The sequence below is a fragment of the Thunnus maccoyii genome, chromosome 19 (genome assembly GCF_910596095.1).
Source record: "Thunnus maccoyii chromosome 19, fThuMac1.1, whole genome shotgun sequence".
Taxonomy (NCBI): domain Eukaryota; kingdom Metazoa; phylum Chordata; class Actinopteri; order Scombriformes; family Scombridae; genus Thunnus; species Thunnus maccoyii.
The window spans coordinates 13298060-13324091 of record NC_056551.1 but is presented as its reverse complement, the minus strand read 5'-3'; the positions used below and the strand labels follow the sequence as shown (position 1 = coordinate 13324091).

The window sequence follows — 26032 nt, the reverse complement described above, 5'->3', positions numbered from 1 at the left end:
TTATACAATTATACAGTGCAAGCTAGTGCTTTATAATGAAGGCAAAAATCATTTTCCTGTAGATAATGTCAATCCAGATGAGGTTTTCCTATATTTCATGGTGCTGGATATGACTAAATAAACCAAATTTAGCTTTACTTGATTCCAATAATAAGTCAGATTAGTGATATGTAGTGAGTTACCAAACCTCAAGCAAAATTTCAAGCTATCTTCTCCTTTAGCTTGTTTGTAAGTCTCAAAAAAAAGTTTTAATACACAGAAATAAGTCACCCAGTTACCTCCATAAAAATACATTTGCTTTATTTGGGTCGTCACGTACACATGGAGCACATGAGGAGGCAAGCTTTAAAATACTGACCATAAAGTAAAGTAAGTCTATTTAAGAATGTTATGGGTACATTCCTTCTTTCCATACGTGGAATACTTGTACACCAGTAAATTGAGACAAGCACAATAAAACCATATTTCAGTAAATAAGGGGAATAAGAAATTACTTGACTCATTTTGCTAGTGCGCTCAAATTTCAGTAACTTACTAATTAAAAAATAAGCATCTATATTTCAACTAGAAAAATATTTTTTTTTATATTTACAGGGATGGAATCTGTACAAGTCATTACAAGAAGCTCAGTTGCTCCTTTGGGCTGTCTCAAACAGCTTTGTTCCCTTGTCGCCTTCAAGGCCCATCTTCAGGGATTGTTATTAGAGGCTCAGTGGTTAACACCGCTGCCTCACAGCACGACAGTCCTTTCTTTTTTTTGTGCAGTTTGCATGTTCTTCATATGTTTCCTGAGGTGTTTCAGTTCCCTCTGACATCAAAACACATGATGGGTCCACCGCAGAGGTTCATTTCCGCATGGACATTAATGTACAACTTATTTTCTGGGGTTTTTTTTGCAGCTTTGAGAAAGTTTTTTAGTACTGCTGCTATTACAGTAAGCTTAAAAATTTGAATTAAGCTTATGGTGAAGTCCAATCATTCAGCTCATAATAATGACAGTTAAGTCAGATTTAAACAATAGAATAACCTGAATGAATCAGTCTTATCTGGAACCACCCAATTTTACAGATAAGAACTGAATGTCAACTTGTTCTTACTTAATAAGACATTTGTAATATTATATTTGTAAAATATATTCTAGGCTACTCTCACACATATGTACAGTATAAAGGCATCATGAATAAGCATCTAAACGCTTGTTTGCTGGCAGTAAACTTAAATCTCTATTGCGTTGCATTGATATGTATGAGAAGTAACTGTACTTCAGCAGCACTGAACATCTACCTTTGGCTCTCTGCAGTAAAAGTAAACAGACTCTCATTTGTAAATAGTAAATGACTGGAAGGAGTGAACATTACATAAACCTTATGGAATATAATGTACAGTAGTTCACTAATAAAGGATGATATGACATTTCAATCTAACTGTTCTGTGAAGCCTAAAACAAATTTTACAATATTTCACAATATATGACAAAATAGAACTCCAAACTTTTTGTACCATCTTCAGATAAAAATAATTACTTGTTGCCTGTTTGAAAACAAAACTGCATGTTCACTCTTATGTATAATGAACATTTGTATTATTTACTACACAGATGTATTTACAGGTTGTATCCTGTGATGCTCGCTGTATTAAATATCTACGTTTAAGAGACCGGGAAAAAAAAAATATAAAAGGTTGTGGTCATCTGTACATTTGAGAAACATGACTCACAACAAGGAACCACATACAGTATATACACACACATATATGTCCACACATACACCCACTGTAACTAACATGAATCCTCAAGAGATAAGGAGACAGTTATGAGGATGAGAGAAACCTGAAATGCAAAAATCACCTTGACTCTATATTCATATGTAAATACAAATAATTTTAAGACAGGGATGGGCAGCTTTCCGTCAATGTAACCTGAAGTAAAAGTAGCCATGACTGGCTGTTTCTATTGTTCCTTAGTGATGTTTTCCCAAGGCGTGGTGGTGTCCTGCCCTGTCGTGTCCCATAATGATAAAAACATTGCTTTGTTCGGTGAGGATTCTTTCTTTGTTTCAGTTTTTCCTTTCTGATCGGCACCAGTTTTTACTGAAGAAATACTACGGGGCTCTGCTTACACTCTTGTATCCGTCTTCCTGACTTTATTGCATTTTTTTCCTCGGTAGGTGAGACAAAGTCAGTCTGTCACGTACTGTCTGTGTGCACTCACATCATGTGCACAGCTCTGAGATGTTTTAGCACACTGAGCAGGTCTTGGAGCCTGAGCCTCCACCACTGGGATTGTTTGCAGGAGCTAGTGGACAAAGAACACAGACAAAAAAAGTCAATATATTTGTGAATCGGGAACAAAAATGTTTTTTACTTTTTTAGGTTCGATGTTCTCATTTCACCTTTACTGCCTGTGGCTGCCTCTTTTGCGGCCTTCTCTTCCTCTATAGCCTTGAGTTTAGCCTCGTACTCTTCCTTTTTAGCATTCCACTCATACCTGTTGTTCAAGATGCCGTCTAGCATGGGTGTGATTTGCGGGTGGAAGCGAGAGAACTCCTGAGGTAAGAGGGATAAAAGATGAAAACAACAGTTTAGGTGAGGGGAGTTTGTACATACTTGTTGATGCTTCAGTGAAAATAAATGAGCTGTTGGCTTTTATGTTGTTGGCAAAACCTTTGCACCAAAAATTGCACAAAAATATAAAATGGACTGGGAACACGCCCCAAAGAACATGGTGAAAAACTGATTTCATTTACCTAAACTAAGAAGGAACCATGTACTGTGTAGTTCATCAGTCAAAATGCAATGTTAAACATTACCTTGTAGACAAACGTGCAGACGAAGTCAATGAAACCACACTGTAGCTTGGGAAGCTCCGCTGCTTTGGTCCTGTCCATCATGGGCTGGTGGGAGGGAAAGAAACTGTTTGTGGCACTCAAAAACATCATATTAACAGTCCAGGAAATCATTCAGTAGTCAGACTTCATCTTTACATTATTGTAATACAGTAGTACTGTATGCTCAGCAACAGCATCAGTGGCAGCACTAAGCTCAATGCTGCTGACCAGCTCTCCAGCAGTAAGCAAGGAGAAAATTATGTTCCATAAATTCGATTCTATTTTTATTACTTTAAAATTGATTAAAATCAACTTTTCTCTTGATAGATTGCTGAATAGTTCACCTTTCTTGTGGCCTTTTTTTTTTTAGTGTTTTTAACACTCTTCCATTAAAGAGAACTAAATGCCTGAGATGACATTTATCCGGCTGGTTGTTTATAAGCGGCTGCAAGTTTATTGTGTTCTGTTTTTGCAGATTCATGACAGATTTGTGATCATTGTTTGCTAGACATGTCCAGACAGCAACGGGCCAATGGGTGCCTCACAGCTAAGCCAGTCAGCATCAGCTTTAAACAAAAAACATGCAAAAATAAAACAACAAAAACTAACATGTTACTCCGTGATTAGAACCAGCCATGACGCTCCACAGATACATACAGTTATTTACTGACCCAAGCCTTTATTTGGCATATTTTCACATAGACACCCATAAAAACATTTAATACAACTAATTGTAAACTCACAATGGGGTTTTGCTCCAGTACTGTCCTTTCCAGGTCACCCTGCTCCCAAAACTCTGCTGCCACAGACAAGGCAACCTGAAGGATACACACACACACAGTCATCTTTGGAGTAGCAGCCCACAAACACAGTTAAGACACAGTTAACTGAATCACTATTCATTCAGTGAGTCACTAATGTGATTAATTTTTTTTTTTTTTGTATTTCTCACCTTGCTCTGTACCTCCCAAGGCTTGGTGATAGCTGACAAGTCACATGCAGTCATCATCATTGCCCTGAAATGGAAACAATTTAGAGGATCACAGAAATGTAAAGGAAAGAAATAACGGTGTGTGTGTGTGTGTGCTTGTTGTACTCACATGACGATCTCTTTTCTGGTTGTTTCTAGAGACATGAAGTCAACCCACTTCTTTTCTTCCTCATATGTGTGTGAAAGGTCCACAATCTTCTGGAACATGGTCCTCTTCCTAGAAAGGTACGAGGAGAGGAGCTGTATTACTATTTATTATGTTTTGTGTGTTTTTACTGTATAGACAAGAGAGAAAGATGAAAGAGTGAGTAAGTGAGAGATTGTGCTGACTTGAAATAAAGAGCCAGGTCAGTGGCGATGATTGCGATGTCCATGAGATGAATCACATGGTCTACCTGTCGCCTGTTAAGGTTCTGGTAGATATTCAGTGACTGCAGGTGATATGGGAGGAGAGAAATGAGCATCAGTCATAGTAAACAACTGGAAGATGTGACAAAGAAGTTTCAGTGACGTACTTGAGAGATGTAAATGTGCTATCAAATGACCTGTCCGTGTGGGAGTAAAAAGTGGCACAGGATGTAAATTACTCTCTAGTTAATTTTCATTCTCACCTCGTCAGACAACAGGAACTTTCCAAACTCTAGATGGTGTCGTTCCAGGATGGAGGAGCCGTGCAGTTTGGCCAGAGGGTTACCTGACCTGTTGGCAAAAATAGAATCCCTCAGATTTATATCAGATGGATTAAACATGAGATTAACAATGATCACTATCAATTTAAAGTCGTTGGTGTTGACAATGTGAATAATTTTCTACAAATTATCACCCACTTTGAAAAATAGACTCAACCACATGACTCTTTATATAGGTAACCCTGTAGCTGCTGGTTTTAGTCGCTGTTCATGTCATAATAGAATAAAATCAACTTTTAAAGACTTAAAATTTCCTTGAGAGATAATCCATTATGGTGAACATTACGTCTGAAAGGCTTAAGATACATTTAAAAAGCTTTGGAAACATTTGAAGTTTAGGTTGACTAACATCTGTGTTGGAAATCCATATTTCTGATATATACATAAGCACCTGAATACATCATTAATGCAGACTATTTTGAAGCAGTCTCCCCTTTCAGCTGCCTTACCACACAAAAATAAAGTAACTTTGACTTAAACAAAATCAGACACAATGTACACTGTGAAGGATAACTCATCTCCAGCAAGTTTCGAGTCTTTGTAAGTTGATTATCATGCTGTGCTAAAATTGATTGAAGATAGCACTTACTTGACCTGGTACAAGTTGTTGGTCCCTCTGTGATCAATATCATGGAGGAAGCCTGCAGTTATCATGGCCATCACCTCCAAGTCAGTGTAGTATCGCTTCAGTACTCCCGTCTGAGTGGTCCAAACAAAGAAAATACACAGAATCCATAACATGCTGCTGTAGAGTCCAGCAAAGACCTAAATGTTGTCACTGTCTTGCATTTTTTAAACTTGCAGGCATCAAAGTGGAGCATATTGTCCCTGCAGAAATTTAAATAACTTTGACTGTAAACGGAGGCTGAAACAACACACAAAATAATACCGTTAAGAGAGTAAACATGGTCTGTCCCACGTTGAAGCCATGACGCCAGTTGTGGTAGGTGATTCTCCTGTAGCCCTTACTGACTGAGTACATGAAACGAACCAGCACCTGAATAACCGCATGAATTATGAATAATTACATCACAAAACCAAAACGGAACAAATCTGCACAGTTTGAAGATATACTTGTATGTGTTTGTGTTAATTTGTGTGTCTTAGATCACCTCTTGAGGGACCTGAAACTTCTTGACCACCCCGACCTCGTAGTACATCTGGATCCCACACCTCACCAGGTCCATCTCTGTGCAGTTAAAATCTGAAAAGTGGAACTCGTAGATCTCAAACTTCTTAATCAGTGGAGGTAGGTCTTTTTTCTAACAGGGAAATGAGAAGAACAAAAACAGAGGAAGTAAGTAAAGAATGCAGCACATTCACAGCACTGGCAGACAGACAGCTCTGCTTAAATATAGTGTCACACTCTTCTAAAGATGAAATTACATGCGATGGACATCACATTAGAGACAAGTTTAAGTATTACCAGGATCTCTAGGAGCTCCTCCTCTTCACACTCTCTTGGTTCACAGCCGAAGCGCTCTCTGGTGTTCTGGGATAGATGAGAAAACCAAGTACAAGCACAGAGATAGTTAAACCTCCCACAATGTGTTTGAACAGAAAGTGCTGAAACATGAAGCTTTTGTCAGCTGGATGCTAGATTGTTTGTGGTGCACACTGGAATTTTTTATAAAGCTTTCCTGAAGATTCAAATGTTTATAATCAATTAACAGGTGGAAAAAAAGATATACTGTACTGACCAGGATATTTTGAATTTCATCATCCCGACATTTAACATGGTAGAGCACCATGTCTTGGGCAATGTCCTTTCGATTCTCAAGCTTGTTCATCTTGTCATAAGTGTCCGGGTTCAAGACTGACCAGCCCAGGAACTGGGTCAAAGCCTGCAAGACAAGCAGCAGCAGAAGATCAGAGGTAGCACAATCTGTACAGTGCAGTATGTGTGTATATAGAGGATATTCTTTTTCCTCTCTTTGCTAGGTGAACCTTTCTTAACCAAGTCATACCAAGATGTCATTGAAAGTATGTACGTCATCAATAGTGAGGGACTATACATGTATAATGTAGAACAATTCGATGCATATAAAAACTCAAAAAGCTCCCCAAAATTTTAATGAATTTAATTATGTGACAGAATTCAGAGTTAGGTAAGAGTGATTAATATACCTCCATGAGCTGCTCATCCTGATCATCAAAAGGCTTTCCATCTTTTCTGTTGTAGAAAGTGGCCACACCGACTATCTCTTCTTTTTTGTTGACGATTGGCAGCGAGAGAACATTTTTTATGGTCCAACCACTGCTGTCGAGCGGCTCAGTCTGCAATATTGGAATAACAAGCGAGCAAATGTCATTTGTCTGATATTCCTACTGGTGTTTGTAAAATAATCTATTTTCCCTTCAGCAGTGTGAGGCCTTTTCAACTCTCGTACCTGAAACTGGAACATCTCATCAGCTGCTGCATTCATGATGTTACAAATCTAAAGGAGGAGAAATAGAACAGATTGATCAAGGTGGAAAATGTGCAAGTACGTGAATTTGGTGTTAAATGATCCAAAAGTTTGTGGTAATGGAATAAAGAGAAACTCACAAAACCGCTCTCAGCAACATAAGTGGGCAGGCCGCTACTCAAGGCCCAATGATCTGGGGCTGGATTGCTGTGTGACAGACAATTTAGCAGGCATGAGCACAGATTGTCAGACTGATCATTATTATTAGTTTTTCTCTATCTTAACTTAAATAACATTGCTTAGCTTTAAAAAAAAAATCTAGTAACTAAGGCTTATTTACTTATCTTTTACTGTCATATTATTACTTTACCACATCATAAAATCATGATTATTTAGACTGAGGCAAATTTTCCGAAAGAAAAAAAAAAAGGATTTACTTACGGTATTACTTTGATGTCTTCCTTCCCGTGTAATATATAATCAATCACTTTGTAAAAAATGATCTCCTGAAGAAAAAATAAAACACACGGATGAGACAGTTACAGAAAAGTCAAGTGATGAGTGGTGATGTCTACCTCTGAAATGTTATATTAAATATGTTATGAGTTAGATAAATCAAATAAGATGTAAAGAACGTACTCTTCCATCTGGGGTTACAGGACCAGAGTAAGGTGCCTGCTCTCCCATCAACACTGGCCAGATGTCAAAGAACTCCTGGAAGGAGACAGACACAAAAATGTATAGAAAAAGTCAGCACCTTGTGGTAATAAACGTGTAGGATATTAGAGGCAAAGACACAGAAACATAAAGTACCTTTTCCTTCGTCATGTCTAGTAAACCAACAGAGTAGCGGTCACAGTTGAGGTAGGCTCGCACTGTATACAAGGCTTTGTGAAACTGTCGCTCAATGTCTGTCAGCTCTTCAAATACCTTGTTGGCAGACCACAGCAGCAGCTAGGACACATAACACACATGCAGCACAGGAGTTCAGTTAATGCAGTAATTCTGTAATTTACAACATATACATAGAATGAAAAGTTGAACCCTGAGAGTGACGTCTGCGAGTGAATGTCATTTACCTGTCCTTTACGTGTCTCACAGCTGTGGAGGTAACTCAACTGGTAGATCTTCAAGTTCAGACTGGCAATTTTCAGATACTTTAAAAAGAGCTAAATGGACAAACAGGAGAAAAGAAAGCAACATAAAAGCATGATATGACACAATATTAGATGTGGTGATGTGTGATTACATAAGAAACTGCAGAGAGAGAGAAACATTACAGTACATGGCAAAGTCGACAAGGTGTGCTTTTTAAAAACAATATGTACAATAACCTCACCTGCACATATACAGACTATATACAGTAAATGTACTGAAAGCAGTGACAGCTACTCAGAGGATTACTAATTTTAAAAGCATTCAAGCATTTTGACAAAGTGATTACACTCTATTATTGGTTAAGCTTCTATTAAAAAACACTAAAAAGTATTTTTTATATAACCAAGAAACGTTGTCAGTTGAATTATTTCTTATTACTTAATTATTTATTAGACTGTTTTAAACAAAGTGATTTTCTCACGTCTAATGAAAGCCCATTATTAATGTGTTCATTTAAAGGTAACGATTAACAATCCTGGCAAATACAACTACTAGAAACACATTAAAATCTTTTTGTAAACTGTATTTATTCATATTTAAGTATATTTTTAAGTATATTTTATGGGAATTTGCTTTATTTCTTGCTTTAACTGTCATTCAGATACACAATATACAGTACAGGATTTTTTGGTTAATAAAATCATGTGTCTAATAGTTACATGGTGTTAAAAAAGGCATTAAGCTTCTGTGGGTCTAAGTTTATAACCGACCTGTCTTCCCTCAGGCTTATTTCCTTTTTGAAGCTTAGTTTATTCCTAATTGGGATGATATTATCATGCGGGATGGATTACTGACCTGACACATATTGAACACACTCTGGTCCCCCTCCTCGTAAAGACCTTAATAACCTACCAGTCGGCTCAAAGGGAATTCCCTCCCAGCAATACACAGCCCAAAGAGACAGTAGGCTGATGTCAGTGCTCTTTTATAGAATTATTTTCATGGTTTGATATACTGTAGTGATTGAGTGTGTAATTATCTGTCAGACTGTGTGCACTTGTGTGGGACTCACATCTTCATCTTCGGGAGTGAAATGTGTTGCTGTGGTCTTGTTGAGAGCCATAATGACGGCCACCAGGTCTTTGCCGTTGAGGATGGGCGTAGCCAGAATGCTCTTGGTCTCGTACTCTGTGAGTTCGTCGACGAATGAGCTGAAGTACTGGTTCTGAAAGACAGCAAATACCTGCTATTAGTATATACAGTACAGAAGTACTAAACACATGCAGAACTTTGTTCATGTTACATTTCAAACTTTTTCATTATTGTTACTGAATACACAAAAAAACTCATCTCTTATTCACAGTTTTTGTTTTGAAGAAAAGGTTTGGTCCAAAATTAAATTTATTTATAATATAATATACAGTTTATGTAATTTAACTTAACATTATAGTTGGTGTAGTATATCAGACATGTTAAATTTTTTAAACTTTTCATCTATATTTAGTATATTGTAGAGTTTTGTCGGAGTCATGATTGAATGAATGATTTATTAGAGGTTAATGGTTTTCCTAATCTATCATTAATAAATTACATTAATTACCGTCAAATTAATATTTTTATGATTTTAAAAAAAAAAAAAGTCTCCTGGAAGGCAATTCTACGCCTCTAAAGTGTGTACAGTAAACCACAATTGTAATAGTAACCCAGATGACAAATAATTTACAATATCGTCTTTGGAAAAAATCCCAGAAATCACTGTACAGAGACTGAAAGTAAGAATTACCAGGCATGTCCTCTACATGATTTACAAAAATAAAATGTCCCATGATCATAGGATCAACCAGCTGTTTCCCAGCTGTTTATGATGTCATCATAAAACTATAGTACTAATTTAAAATAGGTACAGTATATGTTCAGGTGGGAATCTTTGAAAACCAGATGTAAATATCTGCTCCATTAAAATCCTGATTTTAAGGTATATTACAGACACACTGTACAGTATCAATGCAGTGTAAAGGAAACCAGTTTTGATCTGTTTTACATTCCTGCTGACTAAATGCCAGAGGCGTCTAATCCCCAGCTAGAGCAGAGGCTGATGGGCTCTGGAAATAAATGGATTATGTCTGACAAGGGGATTTAAACCCTCACTTGGTCAAGTATAGACACATGTTATTAACTCCTATTTCACTTGTCTACAACCTAAAGTGTTGGAAATGGCTTTTATGTATGATGTAATTCAATAAAATATGCAGATTTATAAAGGACCTGCCACTAATGTCCAAACATTACATCTGTTCAGTTTGACATCATAAAAATATTATTGAATTTCTTCTTCATAAACAGAAGAGTAGCTGCTAACGCTGGTGCTAGGTGCTAAACTATGTTTTAAACCTTGGCTATGTGTTAACACTACCCATAAGTTGCACTTCTACACCTGTGCATTATTGATAACCACCCCACGAATTAAATCTGTGAGACCATAGAATATAGATAGAATATTATTTATAGTTTGTATCAACTCTGTCCTAACAGATAACAGCTTTTCTAAAAATAGGTTTGAATTACACATCTGTCCTACCTCTTTTGACTAAATCGTATCATTCAGACAGTTTCTCCTTGTGTTTTTATTCTTATTCTGAACAGTTCAGTCCTCATGGTCGGGGCCTTGTTGCTTTTTTCAAATGTGAGCTATCAACACTTGTCCTAGAATTACTTTTAAGGGATAATATTCCTTTTTCAACATGCCAGTCATCTTGAGTTTTGATTGCCTGTTAGCATCTTAAAAGCTGTAAAAATGAAGACCAGGCTGCACACTGCAAGACTTTCATGATGCAATAAGAAGAGCATCAAGACATTATTGGCTGATGCTTACTCCATCTGTAACTTCGTACTTATAGATCAGTTTCCTGTTGTTACACTTAGATTTCAAGTTAAAGGATTTACTGGCAAAGGCCAAAACTCTACACCAGAAATTTATTTGGACAAGTTGGCAACACTGGGATCCTGCTCTGTGTTGCAACCCCACTTGCCGATATTTTTACATAAAAAGTGTCTCTAAAGCAGATTTAATATTTGTCACTTAAGTACACTTAAGTGAAAATCACAACGCTTACATCACTCTTACGAGCTACAATGACTTTCAAATAAATCGCTAAGAACATAAACTTCTAATTATTATTTAAAGCCACAATGTGTAGGATTGAAAATTGACAGCTGTGGCGTCATCTGATGGTCGTATCATGAATGACACTGTGACGACTCAACTGCTCTCCAACCACATAGGGTTTTATCTTTCCAAGCTCAGGATTAGTTTTAATTGGTGCCTTTTCTCCCACTCCCCCCACTTACCTCTTTGACATCTTTAACATTAACAGTCTTCTTGGTCAGAGCCACGTGTCCGACTATTCCCATGTCCAGTGGATAGACGATCTCAGAGTCTGGTGGCACCACACAATCGTCTAACTCGGAGTCCGTGGTAACGTTGAAGAGCCTTGTGGCGAGCTCTCCAATGCCGTTCCGCTGCCGGTACATGAACAAGCTGCACCGGTCAGCGTGGATGAGAGCAGTGATTCTCTTCAGGATCTTAAAGACCACCTTTTCCACGTTGATGTTTTCCTGCATGTCTTTGATCAGGTCATACATGATTCGGCTTTCTTCAACCTTGAAAAAGAGAGAAAAATAGGCCAATTTTTAAAATTTGGTTTCAGTAGAGAAGATTAGGAGGGTGGTAGTGAATTCAGGCATTTGGCAAAGATTATACTGTATATGTTGGGCAAATCATGCTGGTCAACCATGAAAAAGTTTGGTCAATAGTCTCTACCTGCTCTTTTTCTTCTTAATAAACAAGTAGTGAAATAATTTCATTTACCTGACTTAGCTCCTGAAGCTGGCTGAAGTCAACCTGTTTCTCTGGGAGTCCTGACACCTTCGATATGAAGTCTGGGCTCATCTTCTTGGCAAAGTATTGTTGCGCAAACGCAGGGTTCCCTTTGAGGAACGTTTCCACATCTTCCTTTTGCACACCCATGGTTCCTTCTGTCTCCTCTTCTCCTCCCAAATGTCCCTGTCGTCTCCTTCTTCAGGTCAGCGATGAAGCTCCTGCTTGGTCCAACACTGCTCTAAATGAGCTACCTCCAACTTCTCCAAATGTCTGAGTAAAAGTAAAAGACAAAATATGCAAAACAGGTACAAAAACGTCTCAGTATTCTCCAGTTTAGACCTCCGAAATAAAACCAGACCTTACCCAATTGTTACACAGAAAGGGGGAAAACAGAGGTGGACACATTCAAACGCAGATAAAAAAAAGATAATCCCACCCCCTGTTAGTGGGATGAGCGGACTGAGTGAGGGAGAGCCCTGAGGAGTAGTCAGAGGGCTGAATCCAAACAATCCATCTGTCATCAGCAGATAGTGCTGAAGGTTAGCAGGGATCTGCCTATGCTAAACTCGTCAGCTGATCATCTAGTAACAGATATGTGGGCCATATGATCCAGCCCCAGTTTGCTTCAGTACATTCAGCACCTTTATGACAGCACAGTTAGGTTGAATAAATCACATTAGATCAAAATGTGCAGGAAAATCTTCTGTATGTAAAACACCCAGATTTCACACAAAAGCTATACAAATCAACATGTGCAATAACATATCACTCTCTTTTTCATTGCACTCATGAATTCTCAATTTAACATTTAATTCAAGTGAGCATTTCCTTGACAGTTAATTTAAAAGTCAAGTTCAAATTGAATTATTTATATTCATAGTTCTTTCTCTGACTTGAATAAATTTACACAAAGACAAAAAAAAACTAACAATGTGACACATTGAACTAAAAAAATAAATGATAAAAATCAAAATCTTTGTCAGGCAGGCTTTGTGTATGCATCAACATGACATTTACAAGATACAATTATATATTCATGAGTATTTTTCTTTATCCTCTCCATATTATTTTTCAGTTTGTTTTGTCTTTTTCAGTGTACTGTCTCTGTCCGTCTCTGTCACGCATGCAGGCCTACAGTACCTGTACAAGCTCTTTAAGTCCTTATTAAACAAGGCCTCCTCTGGCATAAGCCCTATTTAGTTAGGACACTACCTGATTATCTCAGCACCCCAACTCTCTGTCTTTCTCCACATTCAATCTTTAATGCAGTCCACCTGCAGTACCTTTCTGTGTTTCCACAGCTTTAAGCGATATGATGATTAGAGAGTGTATCTGTCGTCATGCTGAAAGGGCTGAAAGAGAGAGAGAGCTACTTTAGAGCGTCTGATTTGACATTCATGGAATAGTATTGTTAGAAAGAAACACACACACACACACACATAAAATGAGAGACAGAGATGGTCTGTGAGAAAATCCTTTCATTCAGAGCAGGGAACACCTGTCTATAATAAGGTTTCATAAACACCTTAAACAAAAGGTCAAATAGATAATCTGCTTCCACTATAATAGATTACGGCAGGTCCAGAGTGTGTGTGACTATGAGGGGGCGGGGTCGGGGGAACATAGTAAGTTAGGTTGTTCAGTTTAATAATTGTGTGTGTTATTGATTTGAGTGTGTGTGACTATAGGAAATCCAAAATATGAATTGCAGTAATCACCTCTTTCTGGGGCAGTTATTTAGCCTCACAGGGGTTTAGTAGCACACACCAAAACTCCCTGCTGTGCCTCTCAGTGCTGTTCTATGAGCCAAATTTTTTTCATGTACTTCATTGAGGTTAATAAATAGTGCATTTTTAGGAACATAAGGCTAAACCTGATCTATTTTTACAGTTGTTATTTTGGTAAATTTTAACACGGAGGCCTAAATCTTAACATTAAACCTAAAATCAATTAGGAATACATTTGTTTATTTGGATCCCTTTGGCTAATCTCCCAAGAGTCCATTTTAAAATCACCATAAGAACATTTTCAGGACACTATAGGCAGCACATATACGCACACGCATACGCATCACACTGTATATACACTTGACTATAATACACTCACTCACACACTCAGTTAAGCTTAATCATACATGATTTCACATACTGACCATGTGCTTTTCTTGCACCAATAATAGTTTGTCCTGAATACTTATTGGTCTTTTGAACTTTTGAATTTTACCGACACCCATAGTTGCCACAGCCAGTGTTTGGGATTGATCATGTTTCCAGACTTTACAAACCTGCCAGGGTTGTAAAATACAGTGTTGCATCCCTAGATAGATGCAATACTGAATAATCGATGCACTATATAAATTAAGTATTATTATCTTATTAATTAGAACATTTTTTCATACCCTCTCTGAACACACTTTTTTGTCTTTCAGGCTCACAGGGATAAACTCTGAGGGAGGCACCCCGGCAGAACGGGACAAAGTCCTGTCAGAGAAGACAGAAAATCACACAGAAAACGATGACATCCGTCAACCCTTGTGTGTCTACTAAAGAAACAAATGGACTTTCGAGTGGGACTTCATATAGGTCAGTGAACCCTCTCATCCACCCACACAATCAGTCTGTTAGCCACACTTTTCAGTTACTCACTCAGTTATTCTTGATCACTCACTCACTCACTCACTCACTACAAACCCTTATAAATACACACTTAACTTGGACAGTTTGGTTACAGCTTACATTAGAGGAGCATGTTAACATGTTTATAATGTTTTATGTCTTTATTTGTAGTAAGTAAGTATTTACTTTTTAAATGACCTAAGTTTAAGTGTAACTACTTGAATGAGCTCCATGCTTTGTTTTTCTATTACTTTCTAATTATATAAATGTACAAATGTTTATTAACATTTTAAATGGAGATGCTAAAGTGAGACATGGTTTGCAAGATACACCTTGAAGTTGTATCATTTGTCTTAAATTTTAAGTCACAATTCAAATGGCTGTTCATTCACTGTTGTAAATATTGTCAATGAGTAATTATATCAAGTCACAAGGTTTGGGGAAAAAGCATAGCTGGGCCATCTCTGTGTCTTCAGTGAAACATTTTTATAATCTTCAAATTAATAAAAATATTTTTCGAACACTGATGGCACACAAGAGGTGTACTGGTACCGATTTTCAAGAATAATGGTGATGTGCAGATCTGTAATAACTACAGAGGTATAAAGTTGATCAGTCACAGCATGAAGCTATGGGAAAGGGGCTAGACTGAGAGGAGAGGTGATGATTAGTGAGCAGCAGTATGGCTTCATGCCAGGAAAGAGCACTACAGAAGCGACGTTTGCTTAGAGGATGTTGATGGAGAAGTATAGAGAAGGTCAGAAGGAGTTTTTGTGTCTTTGTGGATCCAGAGAAAGCATATGACAGGGTGCCGAGAGAGGAGGTGTGGGATTGTATGAGGAAGTCGGGAGTGGCAGAGAAGTATGTAAGAGTGGTGCAGGATATGTATGAGGGCAGTTTGACAGCGGTGAGGTGTGTGGTTGGAATGACGGATGGGTTCAAGATGGAGGTGGAGAGTGAGATGCTGGTTATATTGGGAGAAGGATGCTGAAGATGGAGCTGCCAGGCAAGAGGAAAAAGAGGAGGGTCTAAGAGGGGGTTTATGGATAGGGTGGGGACAGACATGCAGGTGGTTGCTGCGACAGAGGAAGATGCAGAGGACAGGAAGAAATGGAAATGATCTGCTGTGGCGACCCTCCTAGTGGGAACAGCTGAAAGAAGATGGTTCATGTTTTATCTCCTCTCAGCTGTTACAGTGTTCACTTATAATTAATAATAGTAATAATAATCAGGGGTGTCTTCAGGCTTTGAGCTTCAGTTCCATCAGAATGAAACTGAGAACCAAAACAAACTTTATGTATGAGTTTTTAAAACTAACTTACTTTAAAAACTCCAGAAAAGTGTTTTGAATGTTCAGGTCAAAGGTCAAACTGTCTCTTCAAACCACTGTAGAGATGTCGACGCTGTGAAACTCCAAAATTGTTCCTCCTCCAAACTATCAAAAACATCCTCCAAAACTATCCCAACCTTCCCCATAGTATTCCAAACCTCAGTCATTTCATTGGCTGTGCTGGTGTGTGAAATCTCTACGAATCATGACACGAGTCCTGCAGCAGTGTTTTTACAGTGAACTCTAAAAAGGTGAAATAGTTGTATGGAGTCTGGTGAGAGTTCTTAAAGGATTAGTGAGGCTGCAGCTGAATAAAAACAGGATCAAAAGAGGATTTCTGTAAATCAGCGAAAACGTGCTTACAATCTGCAGGCTGAGGGACGACTGGATGGACGGATAGAAGTTTGACAAACTGTGATTGTAATCATCAAAATGTTGCCACGAGCCTCCTCTCTCTCAAAATGTAAATATATTTCCTATAGGAGTTATAGTTTTTGAGATCTAAACCTTAATTTATAGGAAACACACTGTCTGGCTGTCATTGACTGCAATACAAACTGCAGGTGGTCCCTCCTGTTTCTTGTACAGATATTAAACATCCTCATCCTCAGCTAATCTTGCTGCCACTAATGATGTACAAATCTCTGGGCTACAAGCTTTAGTTTTAGGCAAATCGATTTCTCCTCAACAAATTGGGAATGTTTTCTTAACATGTCGGTGCTAGTCTGCTGGCTCAGCGGTTTAAGCAATGTTCTCATGGTCAGCTTCCTTATGAGATTACAAGGTTGTGGGTTCAAATCCCTGTTCCTGGCAGGACTGCTCACTTTAAGCAAATGCGAACACACAGACACACAGCTGGCTCCAATTCAGATTATCTCTCTCCTGTTTAACTGTAAGTACATTCAAACCATCAGTGGCTTCAGGTTTCATCCACAGCTCAAAACTGCTTCAGTCTCACACACGTGCGCACACAAAAACAATATAAAGAAAGACACACTGCATACCGGCAGGCACAAATACACACACACAGACTCCACTCCCTGTCACCTTGTCTCCTCTCTTCAAATTAAGTTGTTTAGAAACAATATTAGCTTCTTGGAATATACCTCCTAGCATACATTACAGTGGTGTGAAAACTGTCCAGAAAACCTTTTGTCTGATCTGATGGAGGCTGTTGTATCTTTTTAAACATGTGTGTCAGAGGAGTCAGAACAATTCAAACGATGATGAAGATAGATATGCACGGTACTCAGTCAATATATACTGTTACATGTGACTCTTATATAACCTCTTCTGTACAATATATAAAAAAAATGCTGCTAGAGCCACAGTTTGTAGCACCTGCTGCAGCTAGTAGTCTAATCAGCTAGCAGCAATCACATGCATTTTCTTCAGAAAAAGCACGTTCCAGTTTGGATTTAGAGTTCCACATCACTACTATACTACCAATGTACTTACCACTCGCTAGTTGCAATGTTGACATGCACCACAAGATGACAGCAGACCCACATCTCACCACCTGTACTCATTAAAGCCTTGGTCTCAGGTGTCTCGACTTAATTTGCTTGATAAGTCGTCTTTTCAGGACTGTGTGGGTGTGCAGAGAATAATAATACTCAAAACTTATATTAAAAGTGTGTGTTTATCATTTTTAGGGAGCATTTTATGTCTTTATTATTGCAGAAAGTAGATGAGGAATGACAATTCAACAAAGGTCTCCAGCTGGTCATGAAACAGGGATTCTCTGAAGCTGGATGTTAGAAAGAACCGGTCAGCTCAGAGTGGAAATACATGATTTTAGTCATATCTTCCTAAATCTTTTTTGACCAAGGCCCAAATAAATAATCCTCCCTACCTTTGAAACTCTTTAATTTTTTCTTTTTCACATCACAATATACCAAACACAGAGCCACAACTCCAAATACCAGGAAATAGCTCAGCGGTATAAGCTTAAGGTTTTAGGCAGCGGATGTTTGCTCAGTCCTTGAACGTGAGAGTACTAAAATAGATATAAACACAGAAGGGTAGTTATGATGATCAGCAGACGGTGCAATAATCATCTTAGCTTTACCCTGGGTCTGTCAGCCAATCAAAACCAGCTCATAATCATGACCTGATGCTTGGAGCATGCTCTGTTGCTATAACCACCTTTGGGTTCACAGGTGTCCTCAGATCAAAGGTTAATTTATCTAAAAGGTTTTACAGGATCAAGAGAAGTACTTGTCATCAAACACCCTTTTTTACAGTAAATTATTATGTGGCGTTTCAGAATGACTTGTTGGAATTTTAGTATCAAATCTCTGTTGTCATCATGAGAAAAATCCCTCAGAAAGGGAGTTTTTATAAGCCCCTATATTAACCTCCAAATTCCAATAAATATTAATATATTGCATTTAGGAATTTAAATAATCTATAAAAAGATGTGTATTGTGTCTATATCTGTCAGTGATCCATTTCAGGCCATACAAGAAGGATTATAGTACTGAGCAGCACATCCAGTGAAAAAAATAGATCGGCTGTCTTGATTGGCTTTTCTGTCTGTATCCTTGTTAAGAAGACTGTTTACTATCAGTGTGGGGTGATTCTGCAGTGATCCACTTATTGTTATTTTAGGTATAAAAACAGATGAAAGAACTTTAATTAAGCAAAGACAAAAGAAAGTGCAATAGAAGAACAAATCTGCACATGAAGAAGACTTTGGATTTTATTACATGATCTATTATGACAGCAGCAAATGTCATGTGACCGGTGTTAATCCAGAAAGAGTTAACAAGTTCAAAGCGAAGAAGGTGTGTGTGTGTGTGTGTGTGTGTGTGTGTGTGTATGTGTGTGTGTGTACATAACAAATGTATGCATTATAGTTAAAGTGATTACCACTTCTCTGTTTGTCATTATATTTAAGATGGAGTATTGTGTATATAAGTTATTATCTAACTGTATTATCAGTGTTGGTGTTATTAGCTGATCACCATGTTAATTTGAAAATTTGAACATGCTTACAGTCTATTTCTTAGAGGATTATACATTGATTGCTCAATCAAATGAAGACTAAATAATTTGGTAGTCCAACTTTATTTACCCTCTCAAGTAACAGGTATTATGTCCTATTATGAATTAATGAAAGCCAGTTATACTATATTAAAGTTTTTCAAGTCTAGTTTCACAGACAGGGATTTGTGCCGTTCGTGCCACTGTGGCACTTTGCCATCATAACTCCTGGAAGTGGCCCTAATCAGAAACTCTCTGAAAACAACTGATATCAACTCATTTTTTTTGTCTGGTCTGCAAAAATGACTGCACTACTGTATAACCAAACCTTGATTGATCCAAAACTGTAGTTTGTATTGTAGTTGAATGAATATTGTGTCATCTACTGTAACCTTATGATATTCGTCATGTATAAATCCTATAATCCTATAACAGTGTATTCAACATGCCTTTCTTCATAAGCTAGATGGAAAAACAAAGCTCAAAAGTGTCTGATGCCACCCTACAGGTTATACATACATCATATGGCCCAACACAGTTTGATCAGGTTGTACTCATTCTTTTTTCTCCTAAATCAGCTAAAATAATATACCCTCAATTTTCAGAAAACTTACAATCCACAAATCTTTTGCTTTATTTCCCAGATTCATCCCTAAAATAAATTTTGCTTTAAGTAAGCAAAGATTCAAGCACCAACAATAATCCTCCAGATTCACACAAAACATAAATGGCCATGTGTTTTGTTTTGCAACAGTTTCTTTCAGTTATTAACAGTTATTAACATGCAAATACAGTTTATATTTGCACCTGCGTCTGCTCAGGTGTGCCTGTTCTATTGTGCTTCCAATCAGTTACATAAAGGTCTGATTGTTTTTATAGTAAATCTTGGGCAGGTTTGAACGTAGAAGCCAGATTACAGTAAGCATTTCAACCCAACAAGATTACCTCTAGCTTTAAGCACCTTATTTAGTTCCAAGCAATGAAAATCAGTTATAAGCTTGTCTGTGGTGTGTGTATATAAAGGCTGCCTTTGACACAACATTCAATCCGGTGGATAACCACGAACAGTACTAGAATTTCATCACTGCTGATACTTTGACTCAAAACAGGTAAGAAGCTGAAATTTTTACTATTTTAAGACAAATTCTGTTCAAATTCTAGTTTCTAGTTGTGTTCTGAGACTTCTTTAGACTTTATCAGATTAAGTTCTGTCAAAGTCTGTAACTTTTTCTGCTGTCAGACATTGAAAGGAAGTCTGTAGAAATGATAGACTTAATAATCACGTTACTGTATGAAATTTGAATAACTTGATGTTACTGTTATAAGATGTAATTTCGTCCATGTGACATTTTGTCAGAGTTGACAATTTAAGACAAAATAAGTTGTGGACTGTACCTTCTAAAAACCTTTATTGCTCCAGCATAACTAGGGATCTAATAGGCTATCACATAGTGCTACTGTTTACTATATGTCATTAAATGGTACAATATATTGATGGCTCATTCAGATTAGTGTACAAGAGATCAGAAGACCCAAACATGCATAGTTCAGTCGATGTAGTATATTTAAATTTGTATTCAGCAACCTAGTAGAAATGATCTTTAGAGCACCATGAAAACACTAATAATAATGTGTTTTCATTACAGAATGGCATCCTCTAAGCTGGCCTTGCTGCTGGTCTTGCTGTCCTGCATCGAGTGCTGTCTGTCTGCCTCCTGCATCGTTGACAGCTTCACAGTCAAAGATGACTTTGACCCCAAGAGGGTGAGTAAATTCAAAACACAAATAGCGTGCACGTTGGAAAAAAGAAGTTGAAAACTATTTCTGACTTTCTCCCTCCTTTCCCTTTCACTTCAGTATGCAGGGAAGTGGTACGCATTGCAGAAGAAAGATCCAGAGGGTCTTTTCCTGCAGGACAACATCTCTGCAGAGTACACCATTGATGATGATGGCAGCATGACCGCTTCCTCCAAGGGACGTGTCACTCTCTTTGGGTAAGTCTGACAACCTTACAGGAATGATACACATCTTATTCCACTTAAAATCAGCAGATGAATTTATTTAATTCACCTGAACGAAAGCAAAACCAGCTGGCCTCACCCCTCTTAAAACACCTCCAGGTTAGGCCAATGGGTCAGTTTGGTCACAAAGACCTTTTTTACTCTTCTGGGTAGCTCAAATAATCAGAATCAAGGGGTCAGGAGTTAAGAAGGGCGCTCAGGTTCTGGTTGTTGTCCACCTGAAGATTTAAGATAGCAGCAGGTATAATTATCTAGATGCACATTCTGAACAGCATTAGCTACAAGCTGGGTTTTCCCTGGATTATGAAGGATTAAGAAGTGCAAATTGGAGAGGTGGGATTTTACATAAGAATGCTTTTACAAACACACACCACAACAGCTGATTTAAGTGCTCATGGCATAGAAAAAAAAATCTAGGCTTTATTTAGAGAAGTTGAAGGATATACTGTGTGCAATGATATAAGCAAAAGACTTGTAAAGATGATAACTTGCATGTTTGTATCATCATGTTGCAGCTTCTGGGTTGTGTGCGCTGACATGGCTGCCCAGTACTCCGTCCCCGACCCTACCACCCCCGGCAAGATGTTCATGAACTACCAGGGACTGGCCAGCTACCTGTCTAGCGGAGGTAAGCTGTGCACAAATATGTCCCTCACATCTCTCTTGCATCCCCTCATCCCTTTCCACACTCGCTAACCTCTCCCTTTCTTTATATCCAGGTGACAACTACTGGGTGATCGACACCGACTATGACAACTACGCCATCACTTACGCCTGCCGCACCCTGAAGGAGGATGGCAGCTGCGAGGACGGCTACGCCCTTGTCTTCTCCAGGAACCCCCGCGGCCTGCCCCCCGCCATCCAGCGCACTGTCCGTCAGAAACAGGAGGAAATCTGCATGGCTGGAGAGTTTCAACCTGTCTTGCAGTCTGGAGCCTGCTAAAGAGAGAAAGCAGAGAGAAAAGAGCAGGGAAGTGCGCCAGCTGGCTGCAGTCTAGGTGGTTTGACAGCTAGAGGAGGGAGAATGAGAGCGCATGTGAGAGAAGCTGTGTTTGTTGCGTATGTGAGAGTGAATAAACAGAGGCAATAAAAAAAACAATGAGAAAGAAGGAAGAAAAAAATTAGCGAAGATGGTGAAAAACCTGCATGTGTCCCACCAGGATTCCAACTGATCAATTTCCTCCTCTGTTCATGGAAAATGTTACTGTTGCTGTGGTGTTTTGAGTGAATGTGACAATTAAGAATAAAAATATTTTTCTAAACAAATATCTGTGAAATTTCTCCTTCTTTGTGCACATATGTAGGTAGATAACGGAAGTAAAATACATACAAACAAATCATTTGTCAGCAGTTCAGGCTGGAAAACATGTTGCACTTTGGCTTTGTAAGTGTCTGTGATCCCTCCTGAGCCTCGGAGAAAATGCAGCCAAACCCAACACAATATGCACTGAGAAGTAATGGGCTTACTGGTGGTCTGATGGTCAGAGACTTTAGTCCTATTATACTAATTCACCTGTTAGGCCAATTAGTGTGCTCCAGGGGTCAAAGATCATATCAGGAGTTTTCTGAAGCTCCTTGTTTGGATTGCAAAGAGGCCTGAACTATATGCAACAACATAATGCTCAAAATCTTATTGAACAGGTGACAATACACTAAATATTATCAATTTAGTTATGGTGGATTAAGGAATTCTAGGGTGCAGTAAAGAAAGCCTGAATCAAGGAGAGCTATATCAGAGAGACTGTTTCTACAGCTGGTGTGTAATCCTGCTGATGTTGTGCAACAAGCTGGGGTGAGATGTGTTAAAGCCAATCATGTGAACGCATTACTGTGTATCAGTGCAATGGACACAATGTCCTGGCTTACAGTACTTCATGAAAGTTAAACATTTTTATTTGCTCAGACTGTATCACATGTAATCAAGTTGAACTGAGACATTATCCACATTATTGTCCAACTCTCTTACCCAGTGGTGCACCATAAAAATGACCAGGTTTTATCAATAAACGTTGTTTTTATTGCCATATTGTGTTATACTTTTCTCATTTATTAGTGCAGATTCTTGCTAACTGGCAAATTATTTAATCTGCAGCAGCATCAGATCATGTGCCGTGATGTTTCCTTGTTTTTTTTTTGGCATACTCACTAGAATAATATATCCTCTTTTCTGTGTTCGGTGCCTGTGTTCTAGCACAAAATCCAATTTGATATGAAAAGAATTTATGTGTTTGAGTAGAAGACATTTGTCACACAAGCTAAATCCTGACAGGAGTATAGAAAAAAAAAACTGTTTGGGTTTAGTTGTTTTAAACTGAGAATTACAGATGGTCTCATTTCCAGTAAGTTCAAACAGCTGATCTCATCAGAGCTAAGCGCGTTTACAGGCAGACTATCTGTAGCTCTGGCCTGCTGCTCCTTACACACTGTCCCGCCAGCCGGTGTCATCACTCACTGTGATTAACCACAATCCTGTTATACATATTCCAATTTTACACCTGAGATGCCTCTCCAAACAATAATGAACAAAATACTCAAACAAAATCTACTTTTATCCAAAAGAAACATTATTACAGCACAGCCCAACACAGAAAAGAGGATATATTACTCTAGTGAGTTGCCAAAAAAAACAAGGAAAGATCACAGCACATGATTTGATGCTGCTGCAGATTAAATAATTTGCCAGTTAGCAAGAATCTGCACTAATAAATGAGAAAAATATAACACAATGTGACAATAAAAACAATGTTTATTGATAAAACCTTGTCATTTTTATGGTGCACCACTGGGAAAGAGAGTTGGACAATAATGTGGATAGTGTCTCAGTTCAGCTTGCTTACATGTGATACAGTCTGAGCAAATAAAAATGTTAAACTTTCATGAAGTACTGTAAGCCAGGACATTGTCTCTATTGCGCATTGATGCACATGATTGGCTTTAACACATCTCACCCCAGCTTGTTGCACAACATCAGCAGGATTACACAGTAGCTATAGAAACAGTGTCTCTGATATAGCTCTCCTTGGTTCAGGTTTTCTTTACTATACCCTAGAAATCCTTAATTACTAAGTTGACAAAATTTGTAATAAAGTTTCACCTACATTGCAGGGCCAAACATGCAGTTAAAAGCCAGATGGTTTCCAGGTAAACAGGCTACAAGCCTGAGGCAAGAATATAAGTGGATTTCTCTGACTGGTGAGGCTCCAACTCAAAAATCCCACGCCTGGAGGATAAGTTTAAGCCTTACGGTATTCTCTAAAGAAACCTGACAAAGCTGTTGTAATAATGCAGAACCAAAACGACAAAACAAAACTCAGAAAATAACACAATCTTCTATCTTTCTGGCCATACTGTTGCACTTGTAATCTAAAGACTCTGAAGTACTGGTGAAAAGCAGCATTCAACCAGGAACAACCAGCCGTGCAGCATAGTGACCTGTGCTGTTTTATCCCTCTGCTTTACATCATTGTGAATTTGCATGTGCACATCTACTGTTGCTGAATAAATAACTAGTTGTGCTATAACAAGACATGTCCACTAGAGAGTAGTCAAACTTCATTGAACATCATACAGCAGTCATAAAGACATTTTAGACTTAAACAGTGATTGTTTGTCACTATCATGTAAATTATGTTATGTATAAATATTACTTGTAGTCAGTGTAGCTTTGCATTAGTTTCAATTGATCAACAATTAACATCACATTCCTCATGTTTTTCATGTGGAAGGTGGAGACATGCCACTGCTGTTTTTTAAAAATACATGTCATTAACCACATAAACAGGTGAAGGGATGAAGAATGTAGGGAACTAAAAGATATTTGGTTCATGGGCTCATGAGTGGGCATGAGATTTGATCTGAGTGTTGAGATTTTTCTTGTGCCTTTAAAATGTCACCCTGTTCATGTTCACACACACACACAACTTATTACAACATACTTTTATTTCTTTAAAGGAGCGGAGTCTATCTAAAAAGTGGTTGTTTTGTTCAGTTTTGTTTGAGCACAGCGTCCGTACGTGGAGAATATCTGGAGGAGTGCTTGTTTTTGAAACATCACCAGACTGCTTAATCCAATGATCTGTCTGTCTCCTACTCATCTCTGTCATCATTCTCTCTCTGAGTTTCTGATGGTGTGTTTATGTGCGTGAGGAAAGAAGAAAACAGAAAGAAAAAAGGCAAAAAGAAAGACAGAAGGTACTATTTGTTTACTCAGACAGACACGGTATGTGTGATGCAAAGAAACATCGACATGTTTCTGCTTGTGGGTCGGACTCCTCAAAGCTGCTCTACAGTGGAAGCACTGCAATACAATTATTATTATTATTATTATTATTATTATTATTATTATTACTGTAGGATGTGTGCAGCTCTTTCCAAGAATTTACCTGTACAAAAAAAAACATACAAAAAAACATACAGTCATTGGCTTCATTCATACCCCTGATTATGTGCAAATGAATGATCTTTTATTCGCACACTTCAAGACTTATTTTTCTGCAAACAAGAAAAGGTAATAGGATGCCAATTGACTGAGTTGATTCAACCTGTTTTCTAGAAATAAGGGCTAGCATTTTGTAATGAAACACAAATTGTTGCATTAGTATCAAGAAAATCAAATAAAATACTTAGAAAATATTTGTTTTCTTAATAAGTTGACATTTTTTGGAGGAAGGTGAAAAAATCTCACCTCACTGACAGATTTTTGTTCTTTTTTTTAAAATAAAAAATTAAGACTCTGTAATAGATAAAATAATGTGTTTTTTCAGAGAGTTGATTCAGAACTACAATCTGAAAGCTTTTTATGATCTAGGCTCACTGTCAAGGGTTGGATTTGGGCTTTCATTATACAAATATACTCCACTTTGTTTTTGTCATTCAAATTTGTTCTTTCAAAAGGAGTACAGAGGACATTCTCATTTTCTAGAATAGACACCTCTACATTATATCAGGCATCAGCCAGTTGAAAGGTTAGATGTAAAAGGCTGATACTGGTTGAATCACTATTATTGTGATCACAGGGCACCAGTGAGAGACATTTTTCAGAGATCATCTGTTTCATTTGACCAATGTCTACCTGTTTGAAAACTTTGTTGACCTCCTGTGTGTTTGTTTGTGCTCCTGACTTGTCCGACTTTCTGTCTCTGTTTTATGACTCTTCAAGTCGTCTGACTGGGATCCCGCGGGGGGACT

At 38.0% G+C, this 26032-nt stretch overlaps 2 protein-coding genes across 2 annotated transcripts; one reads left to right on the top strand and one right to left on the bottom strand.

Annotated features, from left to right (window-relative positions):
• Positions 1-564: 564 nt before the first annotated feature.
• Positions 565-17874, bottom strand: pde6b (phosphodiesterase 6B, cGMP-specific, rod, beta). The gene is made up of 24 exons (XM_042395883.1): positions 17295-17874; positions 11880-12161; positions 11360-11671; positions 9084-9236; positions 7993-8082; positions 7727-7867; positions 7553-7627; positions 7355-7419; positions 7054-7120; positions 6896-6943; positions 6633-6782; positions 6206-6349; positions 5932-5997; positions 5618-5767; positions 5395-5502; positions 5095-5204; positions 4428-4515; positions 4147-4247; positions 3926-4033; positions 3778-3841; positions 3569-3643; positions 2808-2891; positions 2391-2544; positions 565-2293 (listed from the first exon to the last, which is right to left on the bottom strand). Exons 2-24 carry the CDS (start codon positions 12036-12038, stop codon positions 2235-2237), a joined length of 2571 nt encoding a protein of 856 aa, XP_042251817.1. The 5' UTR covers positions 12039-12161; positions 17295-17874; the 3' UTR covers positions 565-2234.
• A 2597-nt stretch (positions 17875-20471) lies between these two features.
• rbp4l (retinol binding protein 4, like) lies at positions 20472-22074 on the top strand. The gene is made up of 4 exons (XM_042395885.1): positions 20472-20588; positions 20682-20818; positions 21361-21473; positions 21565-22074. Exons 1-4 carry the CDS (start codon positions 20472-20474, stop codon positions 21786-21788), a joined length of 591 nt encoding a protein of 196 aa, XP_042251819.1. The 3' UTR covers positions 21789-22074.
• The last annotated feature ends 3958 nt before the right edge of the window (positions 22075-26032 follow it).

Excerpts from the sequence above, each read along its gene's own strand:
- rbp4l (XM_042395885.1), top strand. The coding sequence starts at position 20,472 with ATGGCATCCTCTAAGCTGGCCTTGCTGCTGGTCTTGCTGTCCTGCATC. Across the intron at positions 20,819-21,360 it reads GGACGTGTCACTCTCTTTGG|CTTCTGGGTTGTGTGCGCTG; the intron begins GTAAGTCTGACA and ends ATCATGTTGCAG. Across the intron at positions 21,474-21,564 it reads CAGCTACCTGTCTAGCGGAG|GTGACAACTACTGGGTGATC; the intron begins GTAAGCTGTGCA and ends CTTTATATCCAG.
- pde6b (XM_042395883.1), bottom strand. The coding sequence starts at position 12,038 with ATGGGTGTGCAAAAGGAAGATGTGGAAACGTTCCTCAAAGGGAACCCT. Across the intron at positions 6,783-6,895 it reads ATGAGATGTTCCAGTTTCAG|ACTGAGCCGCTCGACAGCAG; the intron begins GTACGAGAGTTG and ends CCAATATTGCAG. Across the intron at positions 2,892-3,568 it reads TACTGGAGCAAAACCCCATT|CCCATGATGGACAGGACCAA; the intron begins GTGAGTTTACAA and ends CCCTCCCACCAG.